Raw genomic sequence first — 27,890 nt, 5'->3', positions numbered from 1 at the left:
ACGATAAACAACCCGTAAGCCTGTCTGCTCTATGCTGCTTCATGGTCTTACCCCCCTTCCCCTCCTATTATCACCCCCTACCCCCCCTCTCTCTAACGTCCTTCTCTCTTCTTCCCTTCTTTCCTTTTCCGTCCGGTCCAACACCAAAGATTTTCAAACATGATTGAAATGAATAAAGTTTGGCCTCAATTACAAAAGGGGTTTATTCAGACATACCTTTGGTTTGTCTGAAGATTAATAACCCCTCTTGTTAAAGTAAAATATGTCCAACACAAGAGGCCCTCAGCTCTCATCTGCCTGCCCAGCTGTTGGACAGGACAAGTTAAAAAAAAAAAAAAGAAGAAAAAAAAGACGTTAAAACATTTTCTTTCATGTTTTCACGTCTCTTTTTACTTATTCATTTGGTGGTGTACAGTTAATTGTTGGTTTTGTCTAATTCTACATTTTAATGTAAAAACAATCATTCAAATCCAGTTACAGAAATCAGTTGGGTTTTTCTGCCATAATAATAGTTTTTTTTCAACATAAGAACACACTGGTATTGCAAAAACAAATGTTTTCAAAGTCCAAAATATTTAGGTGTGAACATTATTTTACAAAATACACAAATATATATTCAAAATGTGTTTTTAAAAGTGGATTTTCATGTGATCATTCGTGAAATTAAAAACAAATTGTACTTAAATTTAAACATCTCAACATCTAGAACGACATTAATTATTTTAATAAAGAAACCTGAAGAGTTTAATTTTTATCTTTTTTTTATGTCATTTTGTTCTGAATGTTTGGTTAAAGTTTGTTTTTGGTTTTTGGTTGAGACGTTACCAACAGCTGACACTAGAGGGCGCCAGAGATTTGTCACAGGATGGTGTGTGACGTAAATATCCCCCCGGAAGTGGCACAGAAGCCCCCCTTCTACTGAGTGAGCCCCATGCTGCCCACCCGAACCGACCAGGACTCGACTCGGTTCTGATCGGTCTTCATCGATGGAAAAAGTTCGGGAGCGGCTAACGGAGTTCTCCTTGGAGGCTCACGGTGAGCACTTCCGGTTCCGACGCCAGAAGAGTTTCTTGTAGTTTAAGCTGCACCAGAGCTCCTAGTCCTGCAGGTCCGGTTCGATTAAGTTCTGCTGATGCCGGTGATGGGTTGTTCTGGGAGCACGTCACCAGCCAGCTGACTCTGACTCGACCCCGTTTCACAGATCTGTACCTGAACCAGTCCGTGCCGTACCTGGACGGACCGCCCGAACCGCTGCAGTTCTACCGGGACTGGATCGGGCAGAACAAGCCCTGCATCATCCGCGACGCCTTCCGCCACTGGGCGGCGCTGTCCAGGTGGACCCCGGAGTACCTCAGGTGGGAGAGAGTCACGTGATCTACAGCTCCTCCCCCTGAGTGGAGGGGAGTAGGGACCACAAGCTGGGGGTGACCCTTCTCTGTCTGCAGGCAGAAGATAGGGTCAAAGGTCATCAGCGTGGCCGTGACCCCGAATGGCTTCGCCGACGCCGTGGTGGGGGACCGATTTGTGATGCCAGAGGAGCGACAGATGAGCGTGGCGTCTGTGCTGGACATCATTGAAGGAAAGGTGAGAACCTGCAGGTGGGGGTGGCAGCATTGTGGGAGGAGCCACCCCTCACCTGTGAGCTCCCCTCCTCAGGTGCAGGAGCCCGGAGTCTTCTACGTCCAGAAGCAGTGCTCCAACCTGCTGCAGGAGCTGCCCGAGCTGCTGGGCGACGTGGAGCCCGACGTGTCCTGGATGAGCGCGGCGCTCGGTGAGATCAAAGGAATCTCATTCAAACCAATTCACAGATTACATCCAGCAAAGCATCACTGATCGAAATTTAAAGTGGACTTGAAATTCTGCCAGAAGCAACCAGAAACATGCTCTCCTTTATTCTGGTCACTGACAACTTATGGAAAAACATCCGCAAATTCATCACCGACTCCATTTTTTATCGGATTTTCAGCTCTAATATAAAAATATCCTATTTGGTTTTCATAGTTTAACAAAAAAAAAATCGTGATGCTTTCTTTTAAAAAAATGAATAAATATGTTGTTATTCAGGCGGTACGGTGGCGCAGTGGTTAGCGCTTTTTCCTCACAGAAAGAAGGTCGTGTGTGGAGTTTGCATGTTCTGCCCGTGCATGCGTCCAAAAACATGCTTCATAGGTCAATTGGTTGCTCTAAATTGTCCGTAGGTGTGAGTGTGAGTGTGAGTGTGACCGTGCGTGGGTGTGCGATTGTGGACACTCCACCCTGCGACAGAGTGGCGACCTGTCCAGGGTGCCCCCTGCCTTCGGCGCCCCCTGCCTTCGGCGCCCCCTGCCTTCGCCCACAAGTGGCCGGGATAAATGGAAGAAGATGATTGAATGAATGTTGTTATTCAAAGCTAAATTTCATTTTTGCAAAGTAGATTTGCTAATAAAAAACCTGAATTCTTGTGACTGAAAGTGGAACTGCTGCAATATTTAAAATTAATTTCTGCTTAAAAAAATACAAAAGCTCACATCTGTGAATCTTTTGGATTAGTGACATAAGTTAACTCTCGCGTTTCTATTTTTTTTTTCTTCTAATTCTTATTTTTAGTTACTTATTTTCTTCTGTGATTTGCTTTATTTGATTATTATTGAACAGCAGTTTGTTTAAATAATGTATATTAGTATAATTTTGTTCTAATAGTTAAGATTTTCAAAAGATCTAAACAATGTTTTGTTTTCAGAACTGTTGTGTTTTATTATATTGTATACTAATAAATGTTGTATTTGTGTATTGTTTTCTACAATTGTTCATTAAAATAGAAAAAAAGATCCTTCCTGTTCTCCCCAACAGGAAGGTCACCAGACGCCGTCAACTTTTGGCTCGGAGACGGAAACGCCGTCACGTCCAGTAAGACCTCAGCATCACATGTTCCCGTCGCGTTCCTCTGATGTGTTGGACGTGTCTGTTGTGTCCGCCTGGTTCCTTGAGCCTTCTCGGCCTCTCGCGGTTCTGCCGGATCAGAGCGTCTGGTGGTTCTGCCGGATCAGAGCTTCTCCGCCTCACGTCGCCGTCTCTTTCAGTGCACAAGGATCCGTACGAGAACCTGTACTGCGTCGTCTCTGGAGAGAAGCGCTTCGTCCTGCTGCCGCCCACCGACCGGCCCTTCATCCCCTACGGTAACCCCTGCGCACGCCCTCCAAGTCATCAACCTCCCCTTCTCCTGCAGTAACCATGGTAACCGTGTCCGTCAGACATGTACCAGCCGGCTATTTACCACCTGCGTGACGACGGCGAGTTTGAGATCGTGGACCAGGGCGACTCAAAGAAGGTGTGTTTTGATTTGATCCTGTTTGATTTTGTCAGCTGTATTGGAATCACTTAAGACCCTCCGGCCCCCTTTTAGGTCCCATGGATCCCTCTGGACCCGTTGGACCCGGATCTGGAGCGGTTCCCCCAGTACCGGTGGGCTCGGCCGGTCTGCTGCAGCGTGAAGGCCGGCGAGATGCTGTACCTGCCGTCGCTGTGGTTCCACCACGTTCGACAGTCACACGGCTGCATCGCAGGTAAGCGCCCCTGAACGCACCACGCCGCCCTCACGAGAGCGCTCGGAGGAACAGAGATGGTTCCGTTTGATGTGCAGCCTGACGGAGAACTACGGGGTCAGAATAAAACACATGCTCAAAGAAAAAAAAAAAAAATCACACACTCCCGTTAAATTACTGTCAAAAATGCATCTTGTGTCAACGATGTAGTAAACAAGAGACTAGTTTTATGAACAATAAGACAAAGCGTGCGTCCGAATTCCAGGGCTGCATCCTTCAAAGGCCGCGGCCTTCGTCCAGCGGGTAGGCCGGATGTTAACAGCTGGGAATTTGGACGAGTCTGGCCTTTAGATCATTTCTGCCGTCACATCGGCGAATGTCCTGTCGCCTAGCAACCGTGAGTCCCGAACAGAGAGGGGTAGTGAACCGGCCACCGAGCTCAAAATGTTCCTGGTTTATTTGATCCAACTTTAAATCTTGGAGCTGTAATCATAAAAAGGTGTAATCAATTCCAACTCCAGGTCCGGCTTCACAGTCCGCGCCATTGTTGTCAGAAAATCTCCGGGTTCGGCCGCAATGCATCTTGGGATACGCACAGCATAGAAGGAAACACCAGACCGATCTTTGGAATCGGGGGGGGTAAAGAAGGCCGTATTCGTTGGCCGCATTTGAAGGAGTCGTTGAATTTGGACGGCGCTTGTCTCGGCGCTGTGATGTCAGCAGGAAGAACGCCACCCTCCAATTAGGACATACCCAACGATATCATATTTACGGGTTTGTTACAGAAGCAACCACCCTACTCTTTAACTAAACAAAATTCATTTTCTTGTGATAAAGTCCCTTTATTTTGTGGTTACTGTCGGCTGTAACCGATACTGTCCAGCTTTCAACCGAAAAGTTTTTATTTTAGTTATTTTTATTTCTGAGCGGAACTACGCTCCTCTGACGCCTTAACGCTGTCTCATGCACCCACCCCTTTATTCCCTGAAAACCCCCAACAGCTTGATTGACAGAACCCAGGGCCGACAAACGTCTCTGCGTGGTGCGTTCACTGACCTCCCAGCTCAGTCCGCAACAGCACCTTGTTCATTTTTCTACAGTTAGTCAGAAGATGTGTCAGAAGATGTGGAACACCAGAAGAACTGATCGATTTGTAATCGATCAGTTGAATCGTTGCCGAACTCTGTCGTTCATAAGCAACGTTCAAATCAGTCGTCATGAGGAGAAGATTGGCCCGGCTGCAGCTGCGCAGGCGACTGCAGTTCAGTGATCCTGTGGTCGTCCGTTTTAACCAGTGAGCAGATGAGGGGTCAGGCCAAGTCGATGTTTTGTGACCACGTCTGTAAATCCGTGACGTATTTTTGTCGTATTCCCAGCAGAGATGTTAAACCTAAATCTTTTTTCGTTTTGTGCACAAACTTTGTCCACATGCAAGTTTCATTTTGGCAGTTATCTTACCCCATAGAGAACCGTTCGTTCTGCACAGAACTTGCAGAAGTTCTGGCCGCCGTAAGAATGTGGTTCTCATTTTTTTCCAGTGAACTTCTGGTACGACATGGACTATGACATCAAGTATAACTACTTCCAGCTGCTGGAGGCGCTGAGTGAAGCCTCCAGGTCAACGTGACACCAGGAGCTTTGACCTGCGGGTAGCAGCGCCCCCTGGAGGTGAACTGCTGAAAATGTGACATGTAAATGTTGAATTTTAATGCGAAATAAAAACTCTTGGTAAATGTGTGAAGAGGTCTCGTCTTTTTCTGACTTCTGATAAGCCCACATCCTCCATCTGGTTCGTGAAGAGGTCCATCCTGTGGGCTTGACGGGCGAAGCTTTGAAGATGAGAGCTGCAGCTGATCAGCGAAGAAGAGCAGACCTTCCAGGTCCGGGTCTGAAGTGAACTGCTCCATTCTAGACCTGAAAGAATGCTGGAGGATCCAGACTAGTGAAGCCAGACCCGGCCTTTCAGAGGGAGAAACAAAAGACTGAAGTTCCGTTACAACACATTTATTTTCTGTAAAGGTGGAAACGCGTTTGACATAAACTCTGAATTCTTTCGATTAGAGAGACTCTCACTGTTTCCTGAAGCCCTTCAAGATGGGATAGATGTTCTCGAAGGCCTCGTAGATTTCTGCTCGCTCTTTCGCTCCTGGAAAAAAACAAACAAAAAAAAAAACACACACAGGGATGGAAACAGAGCTGAATTTTACAGACTGTACCTGAACACAACCTGCTGCATGACAGACAGTTTTCACAGTCCTGGACAAAGACCTTCTAGAAGGTCAGCACAATCCATCTCTAGGTTCTCCTACCGGTCAGAACCACCTTCCCAGAGACGAAGATGAGCAGGACGATCCGAGGCTTCACCATCCGATAGATGAGGCCCGGAAACAGCTCGGGTTCGTAACTGTGGAGGAGAAGGGGATCTTCAGACAAAAAAAAAAAAAAGATAGTCGGCCCGCTCTGGTTCCCATCAGAAGATCCAAACTTAAACTTGTCTAATGTGAAGATTCACCCCTGATCTGTGAACAATGAGTTGAAACCAGCATCTAACTCCAGGAGAAAACAGTTCAAGTCCTCCCAGGATGGATGAAGATGTTCACAAAAGAAAAAGTTAAGAAGAAAGTCCAGATCCTCGAATCCGGATCAGAACATGAGTCGACGGGCCATAAGATCGAATGTTTCTTTCAGGAAGGAACAGAAATGTGGTCCAAAAAAAAGCAGAGGAGCATCTTAGGAAATCAGCAGGAGGTCCAGGAATTAGTGGGATGCTGGTGGGATTGGTACCTGCTGAACTGCTGGTGGGTCAGAACCAGCCCCTCCAGCCTGATGGGGAAGCAGACGTCACAGCTGGCCACCATGTTCTGGATCTTAAACTCCAGAAAGCGAGCCGAGAATCCCAGCTTTTGGACCACCCGTGCGTACTTCCGAGCCGCCAGTCGCGACTCCTCCTCACTGCGTGGAAATGCGCACACAAACTTCTTTGATGACATCATCACCAGTTTTGAGTTACACGTTCGATTCCCACCCACTGACCTCTTGGCCCCCGTGCAGACCATCTTCCCTGAGCTGAAGATGAGCGCCGTGGTCCTGGGCTCACGGATTCTCATGATGACCGCCGCGAAGCGCTGAAACACACAGAGTTGACGGAACGTGGAGTAAAAAAAGACTGAAGCGATGGAGCCAGGGCGAGAATCTGCACCTTCGGGTTGTACTCTGCGTTTCTGGCCTGGCGGGCGATAAACTTCAGATCCAGAGGACATCCCAGGGTCACCGTGGAAACGATGTTCCTTCGTGAAGACCAAAGATCACAACCTCAGCTAGAACGGATGCATAGCAGTGAGGGGCGCCGGCCGTCAGGCTCTGCTGGAGGCGGAGTCTGAAGCTGAGAACGTGTGGGAGGTGTGTTCAGACCCTGAAACTCACTGCAGCTGGGGGACAATTCCTGATCCCTCAGTGACCGGCGTCATGGGGGTCATAGGGGTCATGGGGGTCATCACGCAGAAGGGCGAGGCCGCCGTGCTGAGCTCTGCCGCAGGGGTGCGCTGCAACGGCCTGGCTGCGGCGGACGCCAGAGCGCTGCAGTCCAGAGAGACGCCACTGTCCTGAGAAAGCTCTGGAGCTTCAGGCCGCTCCTCCACAGGATCAGAGCCCCCACCTGCTGCTCCGTCGTTGGGGACCTTCGTCTCTGGAGGAACAGCCTGAGAGCAGGTGAGCACACCTGTGCTGCTAAACCCAGGCCCATTCTGACCGCCGAGCTCATCCGGCAGGAAGCTGAGGTCCAAGTCGTCGCCCGATCTTCCGGTTGCTCTGGACTTTGGCGCCAGCTGGGAGGGGCGCTGTGCAGAGGGGGTGGAGGAGAGGACCCGCCGGGGCCCTTGGAGCTCAAGCTCCTCCTCCAACACAAAGTTGGAGTCCTGCAGACACACCTGAACCGTGAGGTCACGTCCAGCCACCAGGCCCCAGCTGTAAACATAAATTCACCGACTCACATGTATGATGGACTCATCAAAGTACCTCTCTAGAGCCGACTCGTCCATGACGCTTCAACTTTTAAAGCCGATCTGGACCTTTCAGCTCCAGAGTTAAGACAAAGCAGCAGCAGCAGCTTCACAGCTGAGAGCACTCAGTCCTGACAGCTGAGGCCACCCGCCTGCACCTGAACGTCGTACGATGTGATGAAGCAGGAAAACAGCAGAACCAGGACTTGTGTCTGGTTTTGTGGAGGATTCTCGCTCAGATGTAAGGCCAAACTGTCGAATGGAAGAGCAGGGTTTTCTTTTTGGAACACTTCATTTGATCAGGAGACATCTCACGGTTTTTGTGTGATTGTGGGGATGCCATGGAAATAGTAGAAGTATTTCACTGTAGTACTAGTTAGTAGAACCTTACAGATAAGAGGCTGAAGGTTGTTGAGATCAAAGATCCACTCAGAGGAATTTGGAGTTTTTAACATGTTCTTGAAGCATTTTTCCAATGATGGATGACATTTATACATAAAAATTAGCATAAAATTACATTTCTGATTATTTCTTTATTGGTTGAACGCTATGAAGTTTTCAACCCATTGTTTTCCTGTTACTTTATTCTAGTATCTTCTGCCATGTTTTGTCACTTAACTCCTTCTCCAATTTTTTAGCTATTTCAACCATTCACCTTTTCAAATGTTCAGCTCCTTCAGCTCTTTAATTTTTTTCCAGCTGTGACTTTTGGTCCTTCATATCCTTGAACTTTTCAAAATATTCCAGGTTTTCCAGGATTTTTGCCTCCATTGAAATACATGGGGGAATCCTTGGTGCAGAAGCTCGCTGGTTTGATACCCGGCTCTGACATTTTTTAACAAATCTTTTTTTTTTATTATGCTTTTTTCAATTTATTTACGGTCAACTTTGATCATTTCTTTATTTAATTATTTTTATGCCAATTATTACCCTTCAAGTTTCATTTTCATTCAGCGATATGGCACCAACCCTGCAGTATCTCTGGAAATGCAGCTCCTTCTTGTTGAAATTGTTGTGAATACGGCGGTTTCTTGGCTCCTCTCTCCTTTTGTGGGGTGAGGGGTGTGGGGCCTGGAGGCTTGGCGCTTCAGGGGATGGGGCCCCTGGGCTGAGGAGACCTGGGGACAATGCTGGGGGCGGGGGCTGGGGGACGGTTGTCTCATCACCCGGGGACAGTCAACCAGCTGTCCCCCATTTACCCTTTTCCTTATATAATCACTTATAAGGGTGATGGGGGGGGTGGGGGGGGGGGTCAGCCTGCAATGCACCTTGGAGGAGTCACTTGGCGGTGTTCCCCCTCCCCTGGTTGTCGTATGGGATCGCCCCCCACCCTCTCGGTTTTAATTCCACCTTAGACATGTAGGACCCCAGGGGGGTATTCCAGAAAGCAGGTTATGCTAGCTCCCACGGTAAGTTTGAGGCTAAGGAAGTTGATAACCTCAGCTTTCTGTTCCAGAAATGGAGGTATGTTTCAGGGTATGTCAAGTTGCCATAGCAACACATGCTCTGAACATAACCTGGTCTGGAGCAGGTTTAGTTTGTTTTCAGAGAGGTGAAGCAGCATGGGGTGTCCATTTTAAGATGATTTAGTGGATGAAGAAGCTCAAATAATACTTTTTCCTGATAAGACCACATATGGATGTTGGAAAAATAAAGTTTTTAATTTGATCTCATTTAATTATTTGCTTCAGTTAAGATAAAAAATTTTTTTAGTTATGTGAGCTTAAAAGTTACATGTAGCTTTGAGGCAGTTATTTTACTTTCATTCAAATTATTTCAATTAGGTAGGTTTAACTTTGGTGCTGCTGTTAGATCGGCACCACAAGGGATTGTGGGATACCATTCCCTTTGCCTGTCTGGACGGATTTGGGTTTAAGTGTGGGTTTTTGACCAAATGTGTTTAGTTGTTTAGCTGTTTTACTGTGTTTTGTCTAGTTATTTGTCCTAAGCTTTATTCTCTGCACCATAAGTGAGAGGAAGGGGAGAGGATGATGAGTTTAAATAGCACCCCTACCATCAATCACTGTAATGACAATGATGGAAAATCCCTAGAATAATTTATGCTCTCTGTGCATTTTTTTCCGTTCTTTTTATTGTTATACAAATGAGCATATCTGCCGGCTCAAACTTAGACATATGAGATTTCAAGAATTATAATTAATCAAGATGGAAAAAAGATTAATTGAATTGGAGTAATATGACATGTAGTTAGATAAATATGTAAATTTGAGTTGTATAAACAATTATTGAGTTTTATAGACGTAAGAAATTAGGTTGAATAAATTTAACTCAATTACTTGTTACCAATAGAAGTAATTCATCTAAGTTGGTAAAATTGGATAAGATATGTGTATATATATATATATATATATATATATGCGTCAAATGAAAATGGAAATAAGATCAGAAACTTGTGGAATTACATTGTCTGTTCTTCTACTAGAAGCAGAAACTCTTTCTTCTGATGATGCAGCCGTGTTACTTTTTTGATGGTCTTATAATCTTCATATGCAGTCATTAAAATCTCCGACTCTGTCTCACTGAAGTGTAGCGCTTTCTTTTTTTTCACCACGCGTTTCCATGGTGACTCCGGAAATCGACGATCCATTGAGAATGTCTTTATGTACTTGACATGCACGTGCATTAACCCAGGGTTACCAAGTCGAGTGCAATTACGCCAACTCTTATCCGGTCTTTTGGACCCGACATACCCAGAGTAAGCAAGTTCAGGTGGATTTCAGCCAGAGTTCGGGATTAAAGTCAGGGTAGTTTAAACATGATTCCTGGAATACCCCCCCTGGTGGGAGGGGAGGGTGCTGGGAAATCACTGCAATCACCGGAAATCACTGCCCGCAATATGGTGGCCACCAATCTTAACTGCACCCCCTTAGTACACACACCCTTTTCCCCCCTTTAAAAATCTCCAACACACATACACTCATGCACACACACACAATTGCTTACAAGCACACACACATGCATTTCACAAGGAAGGTGGGACCTCGAACCATCTGTCCCCTACCCCATCCCTGGTAGGGGGTACCAAGACCTTGGCAACGGCGGCCGTGTCAGCACCCAGGGAGGGTGCTGAATTCCTGGGCCCAGCGGCCTTCTCTCTACGTGGGGAGAGGGATCCCTGTCCTCTATGGCAAACCGGGGGCCGGGGTTCACATCACACCTGAGCCTGGGGGTGTCCGTGTTCCTGTGGTGTGGGTTCTGATCCTTGCTCTCGAGCGCTGACCTTCTCCAAATTCCATCTGTGGGTGAGCCTGGTCGGCCGTGGTACAACACTTCTTGTGGACCCCTTCTGCTCTGAGGCATCTTTCTCCTGGGCAGGGGTGGCTGGCCCCTGGCCTGCTCTCACCTGGATCAACCGTGGACTGGGTGGGCGGTTGTCTGGAGCATAGGGCGGGTCTCTTGTCCTGGCCCATGGGAGGATGGGGTGAGGGGATGCCCAGAACTCCTGGGTGGTGGTGGGTTGCTTGTCTGGGGCTGGGGGTGCTCTCCTGGTATGGGGGCCCCGCGTTGGGCCCTACCGGCGCGGCGGACGTCTGCTCTTCTGGTTGGGCTGGGGCTTGCACTCTCTGTCTGGGTGTGTGGGGAGATTTATATCACTAATAAACCTGACTGTAAACATCCAGCAACTTGTTGCCTTATGCTGCTTCACGGTACACCCCCCCCCCTTAATCACCCTCCTATACCCCCCATCCCCCCCGGGATCCCTCTCTCCTCTTCTCTTCTTTTCTTTTCCATCTGGCCCAACAAAAGACTGTTACAGACATGAGTAAGATCAATGAAGTTTAGCCTAAATTACAAAAGGGGTTTATTTAAATATACACCTAGTGTATCAAATGTTTCATAACCTCTATTGTAACAGTAAAAAATGTCCAACACAAGAGGCTTTCAGCTCTCATCTGTCTGCTCAGCTGGTAAAAAACAAACAAAAAAAAAACAAACAAAAATAAATTGTAGTGAATATGGCGGGGAGATACTCCTAAAAATTTGATTATATTTATTTAAAAAAATATTTTAAAAAATGGAACATTTTAACGTCTATGATAAAAATATATGTTAATAAAATATCTGTATTTTACTTTTCAACTTTGATCGTTAGCTTGACGTCAAAGACCCCGCCCCCAAGAAACCGGAAACCGGAAGTTTGGATCCTCTTGACCAAAACAAAAACAATTCTCTCTGAGGTTCGTTTGTTCGTCCTGAGGGGGCTTCAATTATGTCCTCGGTGCCCAGCGGGTTCGGGAGTAAGAACTGCCTTCTTGTTCCGGACATAGAACCGAGCCTCGCGGCGTTTTGTGCTCCGTGTTTCACATTTTTCGTCTGTTAGCTTAGTCGCGCCATGGCGTCCTCCGCGGGACTGCCCCCGCGCGGGCCGGATCGAGCCCCGTCCTGTGCCGAAGCTAAGCCGCCTCTGCCGCGGCCGCACGCCTCGCCGGCGCCCTGCCCCCCGGGGGGAGTGATGGTGGAGTCCGTGGACGACGCGGAGGGTCTGTTCGTGGCCGTGGAGCGGTGTCCTCTGTGCGCCACGTCCCGCCGCAGGCTCACGTGCGCGCGCTGCGTGCAGGCCGGAGACTTTGTTTACTTCGACGGGAGAAACACTGAAAGGTAAACATGTTCTTGTGTGATACATTTTTTTAAATTTTTTATTTAAATGTACCTGTGGGCTAAAAGTCAGTTGTTTATCAGAGTCTCTGAGCCCTGTCATTGGTGGATGTGATGTCACGTGACTATAGTCACTGCAGCTGTTACCAGGCGCACGTGAAACACCAAAATACTCCCCCTCTGATTTATGGGCCAAGTTTGTTCATGGAGATGTTTGTCTCCACAGATACTCAGAGAAGCTGGAGCGCCTGACAGAGCTGAGGCAGGAGAAGGAGGAGCAGCAGCGGAGGTGAGGAGGAGAACGGTGTGAGACGTTCAGGTTAACTCCAGGAGCTTCTATGCAAAACTGTCCATGTGTGTCTTGGCAGTGTCCTCCGGGTGATGGACGGGAGGCTGCAGGCTGATGAGGTGGTGAGTTTGCTGCACGTCCTCCGTGGAGCTGACGAGCACCTCCTCCTCTTGGCTCCTCTGATGACGACCTTTTGCTTTTCCTCAGAAATGGAAGATCATGTTGTGCAAGATCAAGATTGAGCAGCTGAAGGAAGCGGTCGCCTGGGGCAACGAGGAGGTGAAGAACGGTGAGTGTCTCCCACCTCCTCGTCTGGGATTGGATTCAGTCGGGTTTACTCACGGTTGCTCTCCTCCTTCAACAGATAAGGAGCTCCTCCTGCGCTCCCAGGAGGAGGCCCAGCGGCTGCAGCGCCGGGCCGTACGCCACCAGGAGAAAAGGGATAAAATCGAGCGGCACAACCGGCGCCTTGGGGAACTGCTGGAGCGACGCGCCCGAGAGCTGCAGAACAAGCTGAGCCAGCTGGCCGCTCTCCGGCGCGAGCACACCCTGGAGCTCACGACCCGCATCTTCCCCATGCAGGAGGAGAAGCAGGGCAGCAGGTGAGCGAGGGGGGCGGAGTCAGAGGCACAGGCGTGGAAGGCGTCAGCCACCACGTTCCTGCTGGGCTCAGAGGTTCGGGGGAGGTTTTATGACCGACCTTCGCCCCTGTTGTCGTCCCTCAGAGACCCCGCAGACGTGACGGCCGACTCGGACCCGGCGCTCACCTCCAGCACCGTGACGGAGCTGGCCGAGGCCCGCAGGACCACCTACCTGTCCGGCCGCTGGATTTGGGACGACCAGAACGGAGAGACGAGCATCAGCATCACGGGCCCCCCCGTTACCTTACCTAGCAACGGAGACTGCTCCGCCTACTACAGCTGGGTGGAGGAGAAGAGCACCAACCAGGGGCCAGGTGAGGGGCTGCTGGGAAAAAATCCAGACGCATTCTTTAAAAATCAGAAATGACACATCTGCGTTTGTCTCCGCAGAGCTGGACCACATAAACCCCGCCCACACCATCAGCGCCGCTCTGTGCTACGCCACGCAGCTCGTCAGCATCCTCTCACACATCCTCGACGTCAACCTGCCCAAGAGGCTCTGCAACAGGTAAGCTCTCTCTGGTCTCGGGTGAGGGCGGAGCTCGCCGTCCACCTGACCCACCATGCTGTGTTCCTCAGCGAGTTCTGTGGGGAGAACCTCAGCCGGTACCGCTTCACCAGATCCCTGAACAAACTCAACACCAACATCCTTCACCTTTGCTTCTCTCAGGTCAGAACCCCCACTACACCCACTACACACACACACACACACACACACACACACACACACACACACACACACACACACATACACACAGCTGCTCCACTTTTACAAAACTGCAATGAAAACCTGACGTTTTGTGTTCAGCACGTGGACAGCGATAAGCTCCACCCACATCACACCCTTAGGAACATCATGTTTCTGGTGGACCCGGACAACGACAGCCTGGGCAGGTGAGACTGACCTTAGGTGTTTCTCTGGGTTTGGTGGATGAGGTTTGAAGGACCATCTGTTCTTCTGGTTCTGGATCGGTCAGCATTGGATTTTGGATCATTTTGAGATGATTTTTCAGTCGAGGGGCAGATCTGGAGGGCATCGTGGCTCGCTCCCGGCCGCTGTAGCTCCACCTGAAGCCGGTTCTGTCTTTTCTGCAGGACCGGCCCGTTTGAAGTGAGCGCAGACCTGGAGGAGTCGATGGAGTTTGTGGAGCCGGAGGCGGCTGGTTCGGCAGAGGAGAGCGGGGACGAGGCGGTGACCGACGAGGAGACGGACCTGGGTACCGACTGGGAGACCGTGCCCAGTCCGCGGTTCTGCGACATCCCATCCCAGGTGTGCGCTCTGCTTCTGGTTCCGATGAATGTGGTCCAGACCTTCTCTGCCGTGGTGATGTTTGAACCTTTGGTTCACGGCCCGGCCAGCCTGACCTCTACCAGAACCAGCAGCTCCTACTCAGATGTGTAGCATCAGGAAAGGCAGATGGAGGTTTTCTTCTCCTCTCCATCCTCCTTCAAACCCCTGAATGTTTCAAACTAAGCAACTAAGCAGAAGACACACAGCTTAGGCTCCTCTGTGAGGGTAGGAGCATCATTTAACCCTGAAAGTGGGAACTTTCTCATCAGGTCTACACCTAAACGGAGCAAAGTCTGCATCCGTGCAGATGCTTTAATCTTTCCCTCACCTGTGAACAAAACGCAGCAATACCTAAACTCCACCACCAGGGGGAAGCACAGATGCTTTCAGACATTTTTTGAACAAAGATGTTGAGTTTTTGGACTTTTGTCATCATAATTTCTCTTTTCTTCTTCCTTCAGTCGATGGATCTTTCCCAGAGTGCACTGCAGGTTTCTCAGCCCTCCGCTAACACCGGTGGGATGATCTCATCTGCTGCTGCCTCCGTCACCTCCTGGTTCAGGGCGTACACCGGCCAGCGCTGATCCGGCCGGAGGGCGGGCGGGGGGTCAGAGGTCACCGACTTGGATGGTCTTGTCTGCTGCTTGGATCTCTGGTTCTGCAGAGGCTCTGTTAAAAAAAAAAAACCTAAGCAGTGTGTAAAGCTGACAGCATCGCTGAGATGCTCTTTTTATTGTAAGACAGAAACAGGGAGGGTTGCCATGACGACGGCAGACCGCCCCCTCACAAACTGAATTCCAGCTGCTCTGGTCCAGATCCTGGTGTTTTGTCTCCTAACCACCAGAACTTTGAACCGCTCGCGTCAGAGCGGTCCGGGAGCTCAGCGGAAACTGTGCGCTGGTACCAGAACCAGTTTTGGGTTTGGAACAGATGCGAGAAAACGTGAGGCCCACTGCTCGGCGTTCTTCTCATCGTCCCGAAGACTTTTCCTGAGACTCGAAATGGTTGGACCAGTCCTGATCTGACCCCCCCTCAACGTTTTACACATTTTAAAATGTTCAAACTCGATGAGAAATTAAGGTTTAGCTTTTATAATAAACTGAGATTCTGTGAAGAATCTGTGAAAGGGAGACCTCGAACTCAGCAGGTTTCATTTTTCTGTGCTGCTCCAAGTTTCAGCTTCTCCCCCCAGTTGTTGTATAAATCTCTGTCAAGTGAGCTTAGTTGGTTTGATTTCTGCTTCATTTTTTCATTAAACTAAACTTTTGGGCTCCTGAACTGATGCGTCTTTGTCTACGAAGGAACCAAACGTGTCACAAACTGACCTCGAGGAAAAGTCTCCAATGGGAACGTCTGGAGCTATTGGAACCTTTTCTTTGGCATTTATTTACCAGTAGAGGGCGCTGTGGCGTTTTTTTTGGAGTGCGCTAGTCCCCCTGTCCATGTGCTTCACTCAGCACGTGACACTGGCTCACGCAGATCCTCTGAGCGGCTTTCCGCTACGGCCCGGATTAGCCCGTTAGTCATGATCGGCATGCAGAGGTGGAGCAAAGATCGGAGTACCGGGTTAAACCGGTGAACTCTGCTGGCCCCAAACACTGGCTTTTGGTTTGGGATTTACATTTTGTGTTGTACGAGAAACTACACAAACCGCTTCACATGTAAGATAAAAAATGAAAGGAAAAAACAACGGAACGACCTGTTCCAGGAACAAAATGTTCTTTTTTTTAAGGTGACATAACCATGGAGCAACAACAGGAGGCGCTGAAATGCCTCCATAGGGTGGGCCTATTGCAGCTCTGCTTAAATAGGAGGCGGGGCTTATCCATGGAGAAACGTTTTCAGCTCCTTTGAGTCGCGAGCTGAAAAACATCTGGAGCCGAATCAGTTCACTGAGTGACCACTAGGGCCCCTTTTTCTTTGTTTTATAAATAAATCTGTCTCGATTTATTACAGCAAATCAAAAACTATAGGAATAAATATACGATTTTGTGCTCTGTGGTCTAATTTATTATTCAGGATGCTTTTGGTAAGTTTATTTAACCCTTGTGCTATCCTAGGCACTTTAATATTGGGAGTTGGGTCATCTAGACCCACTAGACAGTGCTCTGAACCTTTTTTCTTCAATGATTTGTGATCTTCACTGGTGTCCATGGATTACATGAAATCTTTCCACCTTTATCCACCTTTGTCATGGTAGGGAGAACACGTCAATGGAAGGGGGGGGGGTCATCTAAGATAGCACAAGGGTTAAAGGAAGTTTAGTTTTATTTTCACATTTTAGATGGAAATTATGAATTCAAAGGTGAATCAAATCCTCAAATTAAGATCACATTTATTGGGTTTATTCCAACACCTGACAGAAGTGTTTGCTCCGCCCCTTTTCATAATTCTGGGAACTTTTCATTTGTTCTTTGATCAGATGACGACACAGGAGCTAATGAACTGGTTTCAGGTCATTCCAGCTTTAACCCGTGTGCTATCCTATGACCCCCCCCCTTCCATTGACGTGTTCTCCCTACCATGACAAAGGTGGATAAAGGTAGAAAGATTTCATGTAATCCATGGACACCAGTGAAGATCACAAATCATTGAAGAAAAAAGGTTCAGAGCATTGTCTAGTGGGTGTAGATGACCCAACTCCCAACGTTAAAGTGCCAAGAATAGCACAAGGGGTTACAGGACCATTTTTGCAAACAGGCTGTTTTTTTAGTTTTTCTTTTTTAATGAAACGTCGACTTTCTTTGAGCCACAGCTGGAGTTTCTTGTAACTCCTGAGGGATTGGACCTCAGGAGTTTTCCAGCTTATGGGTCACTTCTGAAGTTCTGCTTCACCCCCTCCCAGCTTCTCCTGCAGGATTAGTGCATTCATTTGGCTGCACCGGCTCAGCTGCAGAGTTCTCTCAGGATGACGTCTGCTGCTGAAGTTCTGCTCCTGCTCTTCTTCTTCTCTCTGGATCCGGCTCAGTCTCAGCCTCGGGCTACGGTTCCAGGCGGTGCCAGCTCGGTGCCGAGCGGCTCCCCGCAGGTGCCGGTCCTCTGGGACGAGCTGCAGGGCCTGAAGGAGCTGGTGCTGAGCCTGAAGATGGAGGAGGTGCGACGGCGGCAGTCGCTGCGAAGTGTGGAGAGCCAGCTGAGGGATGGAGAGGTGGAGGCCGAGCAGCAGAGGCGCAGCATGGAGGGGCTGCAGGCGGAGCTGGGCCAGCAGATGGTGGAGCTGAGGAGGAGGGTGGAGGAGCTGGAGGAGCAGAACAAAGGTCAGCTTCTTCTGACCTTCTTGTTTGAGGAGGAACGTCAGAGGATCTGTAGCAGAAACTTAAGACGCTGTTTGTATTTTGCTGCCGTTTCATGAAAACAATAAAAGGACGGCATGCTCTCATGAGCTTCCCGCTTCCCACTGAGTGTTGAGGAGAACATCTAAGAAAGACCAAAGTGTGGAAACATGCCTGAATGATCAGAACCAAAACCAAACATGGACGGAAAGCTGGACTTTCTCCTGTCCTCACTGAGCATCAGATTGTCCTCCTGGCCTTTTTCTTTACTCTAATAGAAAACCAAAAGTGTTTTATGTCACTTAGCTTGAAAGTAGACAAATGTTTGGAGTCTTTGAATGTAACACAGACACGTTTGTGTTTTATGTCTCAGTCCGAGAGCTCCTGATGTTGGAGCTTCAGTCCCGGATGAACGTCACTGAGAGCTCTGCTGAGGAGCTCCGGAGGAAGAACTCAGGTGAGCCCCGGAGCTCCGGCAGAGCAGTCCAATCTGCAGAGCTTCACTCTGAGGAGACGTCTCTGTGTCTGCAGCTCTGGCTTCTGAGCTGCCGTTCCTGAGGACCAGACTGAGGGCGAGTGAGAGCACAGTGGAGCAGCTGAAGAGGAAGAACACAGGTCATCCTCCCACTAAACTCTGAGGGGCTCAGGCTGACGTGAAGTTCTGCTATCGGAGCAGAAATTCTGGGTTTTTACCATTAACGCTGAAGGATTTGTCCATAATCTTTAACCGAACTGTCAGTCTTCCAAGCATCTCAGACTCTACAGGCCTCAGTCTGCATGTTCCCGTCAAACTCCATCAGTTTGAGGTTTAGGAGGAAGCACTTCTGTGTGTGGAGTTCCTCCACGAGTGAAGGTCTCAGGTTTCAGAGGAACGGCAGACGGAGCTCATGGTCTCTTCCCAGCAGATGCGTGAGGTTCTCCGTTACTCAGACGACATTTTCTCTCTGCTGGTTTCAGTTCTGGCGTCCAGACTGTGCGGCACCGAGACGCTGTTGGAGGAGCTTCGAGGGCAGATGGCAGGTGAGAACCTGTCTGCTCCACTTCTGGTTCTTCAAACAACTAGCAGGAAGAAGCTTTGATAGACTCTGCAAGATGATCCTACCCTGAACTTTTTAGAGCCTGTGTTTGATGCTCCTCGTCTAGGATTTTGTGGGGGGACTTGACCTCCATTTTCCCCCCCAGAGCTCCTGACCTCCAACAGCTCGTCCATGGTGATGATCCCTGAGGCCGCAGCGCTGCAGAGCCTCCTGGACGGACGTCTGGAGAAGCTTCAGGCCCACAATGAAGGTGACCTCACCTTAGATTTCCACCGGGAGGGTATCTTGAGGAAAACATAGAAAAACATTCAATCAGTTTGGAAATTCGGATGGATTCCATCCACCCATGACACGTGAACGAACCAATGAATGATCATTTTTGTGTTTTATCAACCCTCCTGTCATTTGCTTTTTATGGTAAAGACAAAGAAGCGTTCAGAAATGCTATTAAGACCTCCAAAGGGTCTAAAGGCCATCTCCAAAGACCTGAGTATTTCTGTTTCAGTGGTTACTGAGACGTAGTCCAGGCATGAAAGTGTCAAGAACCTATCTGGATGTCTTCAAAAAAAGAAGTTGGTGCAAATGGTGAAAAAAAAAAACATGTCAAACATCGAAATACCTAAACATCAACCAGGAGCAGTCTGGCATAATCGTTTCAATAAGAACCCCACTCCGCACGCCGATCTCAGCCGGGAAAAAGATAAAGATAAAAAGGAACGATTGATCTTCCCAAAGAGAACCAGGACAAACTTCAAGTCTTCTGGGACAAAGTTTTGTGGAAAGATTAAACAAAGGTGGAGCTTTTTGGTATTGCACACAAACAGTATTTAGGGTAAAAGAACTCCATACCAACAGTAAAGCATGGTGGAGGGCCCATAATGGTATGGGGGCTGCATCTGGTACCTTCACCAAAGCCCAGCCATCATGACGTCAGAGGATCATCAAGCAATTAAAGAGAGAAATGTCATAATCAGAGGCAGGAAACTCGGTTTGAGGTGAAGATCATGGGTCCTCCAGCAAGATGAAAACCCAAAGAACAGCTCCAAAAGCATGAAAGGAAAAAAAATGGTCTGGGTCACCTGATCCCAGTTCAATTGAAAATCTTTGGGGAGAGTGGAGATCTGGAAAGGAAACGTGGAAATTGTCAGGAGTTTGAGGATATTGCAAAGGAAGTGTGGGATAAAATACCATCGGGAAGACCAAGAAGCAAATAGATGGGTATTAGAATTATTTGGAGGCCGTCCTGAGGGGGGGCAATAGTATTAGTCTTCTTTCCCCCTTTTAAATGACTGCATCTCTGTTGAAAAAACAACTATCTTTGTTAAATCACTTCGAAGCTCCCATTAAAACATCCTGCCGATGTAAATTTGGCACATTTCTATACATTTCTATAGACATTCACGCTATTACGCAAAACGTGAAGGGGTGTCAGTCACGGCGAGCAGGACCGCGTTCTTTCATTTCTGGTCAGCATGAAGGAGGAACTTTTTAAAAGATGAGCTCAGCGACACTCCAGAAGCTTCATTGGTGTTTGATGATTGTTGCAGACCAGTTCTCTGAGATGAGAATCGAGCTGAACTCCAGTCAGATCCTCCTGGGTCAGCTGACGAGGGGCGCGGCAGGTGAGTCACATGACCATCACATGCTCAGGTCACAAATCATGGAGAAACGTTTCAGTTTTAGCTCAAAATTGGAACAAATTAGAGACTAATCTATAGTGATCCTTTGAATTTTGTATTTTCTCAAGATCTGACTTTTTTTTCTGACAAAGAGCTTCAACATTCATAAACACGACTGCAGCTTGAAAGAATAAAACCATGTTGGTGCACAGAAACGGAGCTGGATGTGCAGATATGTTCCTGTCAGCTGCTAGTGATGTTTTCTGTGCCGTGTTTAGCGCAGGCTGCGTCCGTCACTCAGCTGCAGGTCAGGATGGACGCCGCAGAGAAGCAGCTGGAGGACGTTCACACTGAGACAGCAGGTAACAACAGGGCGAAGGATCCGTGAGTCCACAAAGAGGGATTCAATCCCGCTTTCCTTTATATATAAAAAACATGAAGCAGTTTTTCATATTAAGAGTAGATGTGCTTAACCCTTTGTTTCCTAAACTTATTCCTATGAAAAAGAAAATAAATCAATTATGTCAGAAGATGAAGTCAAACGTAAAGGAAATTTAAACTGAAACGATGCCTTGCAGACAAAGAACAGGGCTAAAACCCTAAATGACCAGCAATGAAGAACTGAATAAAACACAAAGTAAATATCAAATATAAAGTACTTTGAAAAATGTTTTGGCAGGTTGGAAAAATGCTGTAAACAAAGAAGGTTTTTCAGAAATACAAATGTCTGAATTATAAGCATTTCTGAATGAGTGAAGGAAAGAAAAATCAAAATCAAATCAATATTTGGAGTTTCTACCTTTTGCCTTCAAACCAGCATCAAGTCTTTCAGGTGTTTGATCGACTGATTTCACCAAACAGGGGCTGAAGACCGTTAATGACACACGGAGGTTCAAACCCAGACACGAGCCGAGACAAAAACAGCAGCTGGGCGTGGAAGATCTAAACTCTGCTGCCAAAGTGAGGCTGGAGACAGGAGGTCAGGAGGTCGCTCTTCTGCATCAGCAAAGTCTCTATCAGACAAAGATCTCAAAGCAGACTGGAGTTTCCAGATGTTCAAGGTCTTCTGAAGAAGCACAGAGAAACATTGAGGATTGCAGACGTTGTGGGCGAGCGAGGAAACGTCCTGCAGCAGATGAAAGACCCGTCAAGCTTCAACACAAGAGGTGCAGTAGTGCCTTCAGCGCAGAAACCGGTGGAGCTCAGCCTCAGCCGCGTTTTTATTTATTTATTTAACCTTCATTTAACCAGGAAAGTCCCGGTGAGATTAAAAACCTCTTTTTCAAGGGAGTCCTGGCCAAGCGGCAGCAGCGACTAAAACACAGTTACATAATTATTACACAGAGCAAAATGACAGGAAATAACAAACCGATTATGAAAAACAAGTGCATGTTAAGGAGTCAGCCTCGAGACCTCTCAGTTTAAATTTAAAAGCATTCAAGGAAATCAACTCTGTCAAGATCCAGTCCTTCTGCAACATGTTCCATGCATAAGGTGCAGAGTGGAAAAAAGCCTTTTTGCCCAGTTCGGTGCAAATGGAACAGAGAGCAACACATGACCATGTGAACGAAGAGAATAAGAATCAGCCCTTCTCTGTGACAGTAAGGAACAGATGTAGGTCGGCAGGAGTCCAAGCAGAGCCTCATAAATGAAAGTGTACCAGTGAATCCTCCTCCGTATGGCCAGGGCAGGCCATCCCACTCGAGAAGACAACTCACAGTGATGTGTCATTGTTTTACAGTTAGTAATGAACCTCAGAGAAGAATGATAAACCGTGTCAACCTGTTTCCTAATGTCCATCTCCATTAAGACCCTGGAATACAGCACTCTGTGTTATGAAAAGAGCTATAAAATAAGGTTTGGATCTGATCTGCAGAGCAGAACCATGTGGCGTTTCTGCAGACAACACTATGGAGGTTCCTCGAACGTTTGGAGGTTCGGTCAGACTTGATGGTCCTCTCATTCCCGAGAATACACGCAGACGTGTTCCCATCATGCCATACCATCAAGAGGGCGTGTGGTTGTATTCTGCAGTCGGACAAGGACCTCAAAACCATCCAGCCAACGTCTTCAGGAGCCGTCTGCAGACTGAAGAAAGTTCTGGAAGTTCTCTGACCTCCACAGAGCTTCGATCTCCACATCATGGAAGTCCGTCTGCGGATGACATGAAGACACAGAAGGATGTGAGAACGTCTGCATCCTCAGAAGATCTGCGTTTGGAACCACCTACCAGCAGAGTTCCCTCAAAAACTGCCAGGAAGTGTAGAAGAAGAACTGATGCTGCTTTGAAGACAAAAGGCTGAAACTTTGAAAACATCGGTTTCCGTTTCATCTGCTGCGTGACGGGTCGGCTGGTTGTGTTTCAGGTGGGCCGTCTCTGATGGAGCTCTGGAGGAAAGTGAACAGAAGTGAGAGTCTGCAGGAGAGGGTGAACACAGGTGTGCCGAACTATTCCAAGCAAAACTGAATCTGACTTTAGAAGACTTTATATACTTGATGATCACCAAACACAGGAAGTGGAAACAACAAGAACTGTGAACGTCTTTGACGCGTTTGATGAGACAGTTTAGGAAGTTTAAACACCAAGTTCTTGTTGACTTCTGAGGATTTTCTGCTCAAACTGATCTTCTCTGTTCAGAGATAGAGAGCAGACTGAGAGCAGGAGAGGATCAGCTGGATCACCTTCAGACGGACAGATCAGGTGAGGAAAAGATTCGGATTGATCTGAATCCTGAATCTGAACTGAGGAGCATCCATGATGTTCTCTGGTGAAGGAGTTCAGAAACACTTCAGCTGATGGTTTCCGTTGGATCCAGAAGAACATCACCATCATGTTGTGTTCCTGTTTTCAGGTCAGATCTCCTCCCTTGAATCCAGACTGACAGGTGGACTCAACAGAACTGCAGGTGAACCGAGTCTGATTATTGATTACTCATCAATATTTTCATCTGAACCTCCATTATCGCCTGATGCATACAGTAAACGTGTGAATTAGTGATTGACAGCAGGTTTGTTCAGCAGATGTGGAGCTCAGACTGAGATCCACTGAGACTCAGCTGGAACATCTGGAGGCTCACACTGCAGGTAAAAGCTTCAGCCTCTGTCTTTCATCCCCGGTGCCATCCTTCTGGTCCTTACGGACGCTCTCCTGTTCAGCTCTGGAGGTCGCACTGAGAGTCCGGGAGGAGCAGCTGGAACATCTGGACTCGCACACCTCAGGTGAAGGACCGCCTCACACACAAATGGTCTTAGGTCCAGTTAGAGATCCCCAGATTATTTGAAAACAGCTGAGGTACATCAATATTGTGATTATATTGTATTTTAATATTGCACAACAATAGCAACACAACATATCAGAAAATGACCCACAATCACTAATTTATACTGAAATGAGATTTCAGAAAAGTCTGCTTAGTGAAAATGGACCCAAGCGAAGGTTAGAGTCTCAGTTTTCAGAAACTATCAATAAAGTTTGACTCTGTTGCTTTCAGTTTGGGAGGAATATTTTCACTGAAAAGAACAGCTAAGAAAAGTTTTGTGTGTCGATGTGCGACATTAAACTCTGGAACAGGTTTAGTCCTGAACTCCAACAAAATTCAAATATCCAAAAATTCAACAAAATGTACAAAGAAACTTTTGTTTTAAAAATGTTTTCTGTTGATAATCAATAAGAAATTCAATTTTGGTTCCATAATGTAGGATTTGTAATAAGGTTTTCTAAATTAATGTAAGAATTTCAGAGAGAAAAAAGAGTCAAATGGATTTTTTCCACCAGAACTACAATAGCCCAGAGCCCCGCCCCTTTCTATTAGGTATTCTAGAAAAGCCCCAAATGTCCTCAGTAGAAACCAAAAGGAGTCAAGTCAGGGGAATTCAGTGGTTTAGAGAAAATCAGGTTTAGAGATGTCCTCAATAGAAAATGAATTTCATTGCATTTCTATTCTTTTGTAATCAATTTATGACTTAATGTCTATATTTGTGTTTCTTTATTCTCCTTTTTTTCTTTGTTTGTATTAACCAACAAGTCAATCAACATGTTCAGCAAACATATAAAGTATTCATTCTACTGAGCTTATGGAACATTTGTAACCTGAAGTTCTTCCACTCTTCAGTTTTATTCCTTAGATTCTCAGCGACGCGTCATTATTTCTAGGTTTAGAACCAGTTTGTTCCTGATTTCAGGTCAGATCTCATCCATTGAATCCAGACTGACAGGTGGACTCAACAGAACTGCAGGTGAACCAAGTCTCAATGTTCTGAAACTTCTATGTACTCCAGATCTGTGAAAGTTCTCTGTTCTCCAGATCTATGAAGGTTCTCTGTTCTGTAGATCTATGAATGTTCTGCGTTCTCTAGATCTATGAAGGGTCTGCGTTCTCTAGATCTATGAAGGTTCTGCGTTCCTTAGATCTATGAATGTTCCGCGTTCTTTAGATCTATGAAGGTTCTGTGTTCTCTAGATCTATGAAGGTTCTCCGTTCTATAGATCTATGAATGTTCTGTGTTCTCTAGATCTATGAATGTTCTGTGTTCTCTAGATCTATGAATGTTCTGTGTTCTCTAGATCTATGAATGTTCTGTGTTCTCCAGATCTATGAAGGTTCTCTGTTCTGTAGATCTATGAATGTTCTGCGTTCTCTAGATCTATGAAGGTTCTGCGTTCTCTAGATCTATGAATGTTCTGTGTTCTCCAGATCTATGAAGGTTCTCTGTTCTGTAGATCTATGAATGTTCTGCATTCTCTAGATCTATGAAGGTTCTGCGTTCTCTAGATGTATGAAGGTTCTGCGTTCTCTAGATCTATGAAGGTTCTGCGTTCTCTAGATCTATGAAGGTTCTGCGTTCTCTAGATGTATGAAGGTTCTGCGTTCTCTAGATCTATGAATGTTTTGCGTTTTCTAGATCTATGAAGGTTCTGCGTTGTCTTGATCTATGAAAGTTCTGCGTTTTCTAGATCTATGAATGTTCTATGTTCTCTAGATCTATGAAGGTTTTCTGTCCTCCAGGTTTTGTTTTTGAGTCATTTGGTGACTCTGAATTGTAAACGTTTTTCTAGAACGTTCTGCTCTGTGTTCCTGTTCAGTCTTTGTGGGTTTGGTTCCTGCTCTGTGCTGTAATGTTCTCATAACTCTTAGCTTATACTAACCCCCCCCCCCTCGACTCCCTCTCCCATAATCCACTGCCACATAAGCTCATGATAGAGCTGAGCTAAAGGCGCACAAGCAGAAATGGCGTCAGCCTAAGCTCCGCCCTCAGAGCCGTGAGGCTGAGGGGTTAGAAGGTCGTCCTCAGAGGCTCTGGGCCAAACTGCAGCATGTTGTTTTCCTGTTTTCAGGTCAGATCTCCTCCCTTGAATCCAGACTGACAGGTGGACTCAACAGAACTGCAGGTGAACCGAGTCTGATTATTGATTACTCATCAATATTTTCATCTGAACCTCCATTATCGCCTGATGCATACAGTAAACGTGTGAATTAGTGATTGACAGCAGGTTTGTTCAGCAGATGTGGAGCTCAGACTGAGATCCACTGAGACTCAGCTGGAACATCTGGAGGCTCACACTGCAGGTAAAAGCTTCAGCCTCTGTCCTTCATCCCCGGTGCCATCCTTCTGGTCCTTACGGACGCTCTCCTGTTCAGCTCTGGAGGTCGCACTGAGAGTCCGGGAGGAGCAGCTGGAACATCTGGACTCGCACACCTCAGGTGAAACAGGACGTTTCATACTAAAGGTCAAAGTTCACCGTTCAATAAAGTTTGTGGTTCTGGTGGAACCTTCTGATGTTCAGACATTCTGAAAAAGTCTGAGGTAAAAAGCGAACCTTGTCTCAGTCCTTACTTTCAGACTGAATGGGACCGAGCAGCGGCTGGATGAGCTGCAGACCGACTGCGCAGGTGACCCCGCCCCCCGTCCTGCATCACGTCGTCTGCTGCTGACGCCTGAATGATGTCATGTTCTGTTCAGTCAGGGCTGCAGATCTGCGTTCCGTCTCAGGCGGACTGACGGCCGCCCAGGAAGGTAACGGGAAACTTCTTTCTGTGCCCGCGGAGGTCTGTGGTCAACAGAACATCTGAGGCGTTTCTCGTCAGAGCTGCAGGTCCAGCGGGCCGCCATCAACGCCGCTGTTGAGGAGCTGAACACGAAGGGTGGAGGTAAGGCCGTGGTCACGGCACCGCCTCCTCTCCCTGCGGCGCCGCTGAGGTCCCTCGTTTCTTCCAGAAGAGTTGAAGGTTGGGTTTTCTGCTGGCCTGACGGATTCAGGAGTCGTTGGACCTTTCGATCAAGAAACGACTCTGATCTTCTCCAAAACCGTCGTCAACGTCGGCCTCGGCTACAACCAATCTGCAGGTATCAGCATTCCGCTCTCCAGGTAGATCTGGCTTCACGTTCCACAGCAACAATTCTGCAACAAACCAGCTGAGTGGCCTTGTCTGCAGCTCACTGCTCTCATGGAGAATCCATTTCACTTATCCAAGTGTCTGAAAGTTGACTTTAGGTTCAAACAAGTCCAAAACTCCGCTTCCCCTGGGATTTTAGGGATTGGGGGAGATCATTTATACAGAAAGTGTTTCTGAGTATTTCTTTGAAAAACTCTATTTTTGACGTAGAAAACCTGCTTTTTGTGCAACTGGTAATGTTAGGTTGGGGGAGGGTGTGTGAGGCGCTGTGAGCTAGTGGGAGGGCATGTAAACAAAGAGCTCTCACATGATAGGAATCATGGGGGTGGGGTCCATGTTTGGTTAGCAGGAGGTTCTGTGCTCCATCATCTGGTCTTGTCCGGTCCAGTATTTTTGGTTGAAGATCTGAATTTTAGTTTGCATGACTTCGTCGTACCAGATTTGATTAGATGACATTTAGCCGAAATGTTTTTTTTGTTTAAAGACACAACAAACATCGAGTCTGGGATTGGAACCAGTGACGAACCAGACCGGCTCTTTAGCCAAGAGCTACAAAATGCCATAATTGAACTTCTCGGGTTAAAGTAGGACGGAGAGATGCTAAAAGAAACAAACCATCAAAATCAGATCTCTGCATTCTGTGGTTCTGAAGATCCGTCCTGAGTTCTGGAGCGTAGATCTGTGAAAGTCCATCGGATCCCAGCAGCAGCAGCAGCGTAATCATGAACTTCATGAGCGGTTGAGGACTGAAGGTTGTGTCGGTCCCTCAGGTGTTTTCACGGCCCCCGTCAGAGGCTTCTACTTCTTCAGCTTCACGGCCGCGGACTACCTGAAGGGCTACACGGGTCTGCACCTGTACCGGAACGAGGAGCCCGTCTTCTTCAGCCTGGAGCTGAACGACCACGGCGGCTACGCCTCCACCTGCAGCTCCATGGCGCTGCAGCTGGAGGCGGGCGACCGAGTCCGCCTCAGCCTGCCGGCCAGCTACCGGCTCTACGACGACTCGCGGAACTTCAGCGTCTTCTCGGGCTTCCTGCTGTTCCCCCTGTGACGGGTCTGATGCAGAACCAAAAAAAAAAAAAAAAAAAAAGCCCTGAAGGAGGCGGGACTTATCATGACATCTACAGGTGATGCAGACGATGCTGTGAATAAAAAGCTGCAACAGAACTGCTGCACCGTCTCCTGTTCTTTGAGGCACACAGACGACGAG

At 47.5% G+C, this 27,890-nt stretch overlaps 4 protein-coding genes across 12 annotated transcripts; 3 read left to right on the top strand and 1 right to left on the bottom strand.

Annotated features, from left to right (window-relative positions):
- The first annotated feature begins 823 nt into the window (after positions 1-823).
- On the top strand, positions 824-5,259 carry jmjd7 (jumonji domain containing 7). Its single transcript, XM_004082130.4, has 9 exons — positions 824-1,035; positions 1,202-1,355; positions 1,446-1,584; positions 1,657-1,771; positions 2,830-2,886; positions 3,060-3,155; positions 3,231-3,307; positions 3,383-3,542; positions 5,060-5,259. The coding sequence occupies exons 1-9, from the start codon at positions 987-989 to the stop codon at positions 5,146-5,148; spliced, it is 936 nt and encodes a 311-aa protein (XP_004082178.1). The 5' UTR covers positions 824-986; the 3' UTR covers positions 5,149-5,259.
- Positions 5,260-5,509: 250 nt separating this feature from the next.
- tbpl2 (TATA-box binding protein like 2) lies at positions 5,510-7,992 on the bottom strand. Its single transcript, XM_023951894.1, has 7 exons — positions 7,511-7,992; positions 6,945-7,435; positions 6,721-6,808; positions 6,555-6,646; positions 6,306-6,473; positions 5,831-5,925; positions 5,510-5,667 (listed from the first exon to the last, which is right to left on the bottom strand). The coding sequence occupies exons 1-7, from the start codon at positions 7,556-7,558 to the stop codon at positions 5,591-5,593; spliced, it is 1,059 nt and encodes a 352-aa protein (XP_023807662.1). The 5' UTR covers positions 7,559-7,992; the 3' UTR covers positions 5,510-5,590.
- Positions 7,993-11,636: 3,644 nt separating this feature from the next.
- Positions 11,637-15,635, top strand: atg14 (autophagy related 14). Its single transcript, XM_023951855.1, has 11 exons — positions 11,637-12,139; positions 12,363-12,425; positions 12,505-12,547; positions 12,633-12,714; positions 12,790-13,027; positions 13,151-13,380; positions 13,457-13,574; positions 13,646-13,736; positions 13,875-13,960; positions 14,162-14,336; positions 14,819-15,635. The coding sequence occupies exons 1-11, from the start codon at positions 11,874-11,876 to the stop codon at positions 14,939-14,941; spliced, it is 1,515 nt and encodes a 504-aa protein (XP_023807623.1). The 5' UTR covers positions 11,637-11,873; the 3' UTR covers positions 14,942-15,635.
- Positions 15,636-16,988: 1,353 nt separating this feature from the next.
- On the top strand, positions 16,989-27,847 carry LOC101165018 (myosin-3). 9 transcript variants are annotated; one of them, XM_020713495.2, is made up of 21 exons: positions 16,989-17,614; positions 18,003-18,086; positions 18,161-18,244; positions 18,587-18,649; positions 18,812-18,916; positions 20,214-20,288; positions 20,564-20,647; positions 22,652-22,723; positions 22,924-22,986; positions 23,138-23,191; positions 23,304-23,369; positions 23,442-23,504; positions 24,468-24,521; positions 25,621-25,674; positions 25,787-25,852; positions 25,925-25,987; positions 26,114-26,176; positions 26,247-26,300; positions 26,372-26,434; positions 26,502-26,630; positions 27,451-27,847. In XM_020713495.2, exons 1-21 carry the CDS (start codon positions 17,266-17,268, stop codon positions 27,729-27,731), a joined length of 1,989 nt encoding a protein of 662 aa, XP_020569154.1. In that variant the 5' UTR covers positions 16,989-17,265; the 3' UTR covers positions 27,732-27,847. The 9 variants fall into 9 exon arrangements, with proteins under 9 accessions (XP_020569154.1, XP_020569157.1, XP_023807109.1 ...); XM_020713498.2 differs by having other exon boundaries at positions 25,790-25,852; positions 27,451-27,770; XM_023951341.1 differs by having other exon boundaries at positions 25,790-25,987.
- Positions 27,848-27,890: the final 43 nt, after the last annotated feature.

This window comes from Oryzias latipes, chromosome 22, assembly GCF_002234675.1.
Source record: "Oryzias latipes chromosome 22, ASM223467v1".
NCBI lineage: Eukaryota > Metazoa > Chordata > Actinopteri > Beloniformes > Adrianichthyidae > Oryzias > Oryzias latipes.
This window is presented reverse-complemented; position numbering and strand designations above follow the sequence as displayed.

Excerpts from the sequence above, each read along its gene's own strand:
- atg14 (XM_023951855.1), top strand. The coding sequence starts at position 11,874 with ATGGCGTCCTCCGCGGGACTGCCCCCGCGCGGGCCGGATCGAGCCCCG. Across the intron at positions 12,140-12,362 it reads GACGGGAGAAACACTGAAAG|ATACTCAGAGAAGCTGGAGC; the intron begins GTAAACATGTTC and ends TTGTCTCCACAG. Across the intron at positions 14,337-14,818 it reads TCTGCGACATCCCATCCCAG|TCGATGGATCTTTCCCAGAG; the intron begins GTGTGCGCTCTG and ends TTCTTCCTTCAG.
- LOC101165018 (XM_023951339.1), top strand. The coding sequence starts at position 17,266 with ATGACGTCTGCTGCTGAAGTTCTGCTCCTGCTCTTCTTCTTCTCTCTG. Across the intron at positions 23,505-24,467 it reads TCTGGACTCGCACACCTCAG|GTCAGATCTCATCCATTGAA; the intron begins GTGAAGGACCGC and ends TCCTGATTTCAG. Across the intron at positions 26,631-27,450 it reads CGGCTACAACCAATCTGCAG|GTGTTTTCACGGCCCCCGTC; the intron begins GTATCAGCATTC and ends TCGGTCCCTCAG.
- jmjd7 (XM_004082130.4), top strand. The coding sequence starts at position 987 with ATGGAAAAAGTTCGGGAGCGGCTAACGGAGTTCTCCTTGGAGGCTCAC. Across the intron at positions 1,585-1,656 it reads TGGACATCATTGAAGGAAAG|GTGCAGGAGCCCGGAGTCTT; the intron begins GTGAGAACCTGC and ends TCCCCTCCTCAG. Across the intron at positions 1,772-2,829 it reads CTGGATGAGCGCGGCGCTCG|GAAGGTCACCAGACGCCGTC; the intron begins GTGAGATCAAAG and ends TCTCCCCAACAG.
- tbpl2 (XM_023951894.1), bottom strand. The coding sequence starts at position 7,558 with ATGGACGAGTCGGCTCTAGAGAGGTACTTTGATGAGTCCATCATACAT. Across the intron at positions 6,474-6,554 it reads GTCTGCACGGGGGCCAAGAG|TGAGGAGGAGTCGCGACTGG; the intron begins GTCAGTGGGTGG and ends ATTTCCACGCAG. Across the intron at positions 5,926-6,305 it reads ACCCACCAGCAGTTCAGCAG|TTACGAACCCGAGCTGTTTC; the intron begins GTACCAATCCCA and ends TCTCCTCCACAG.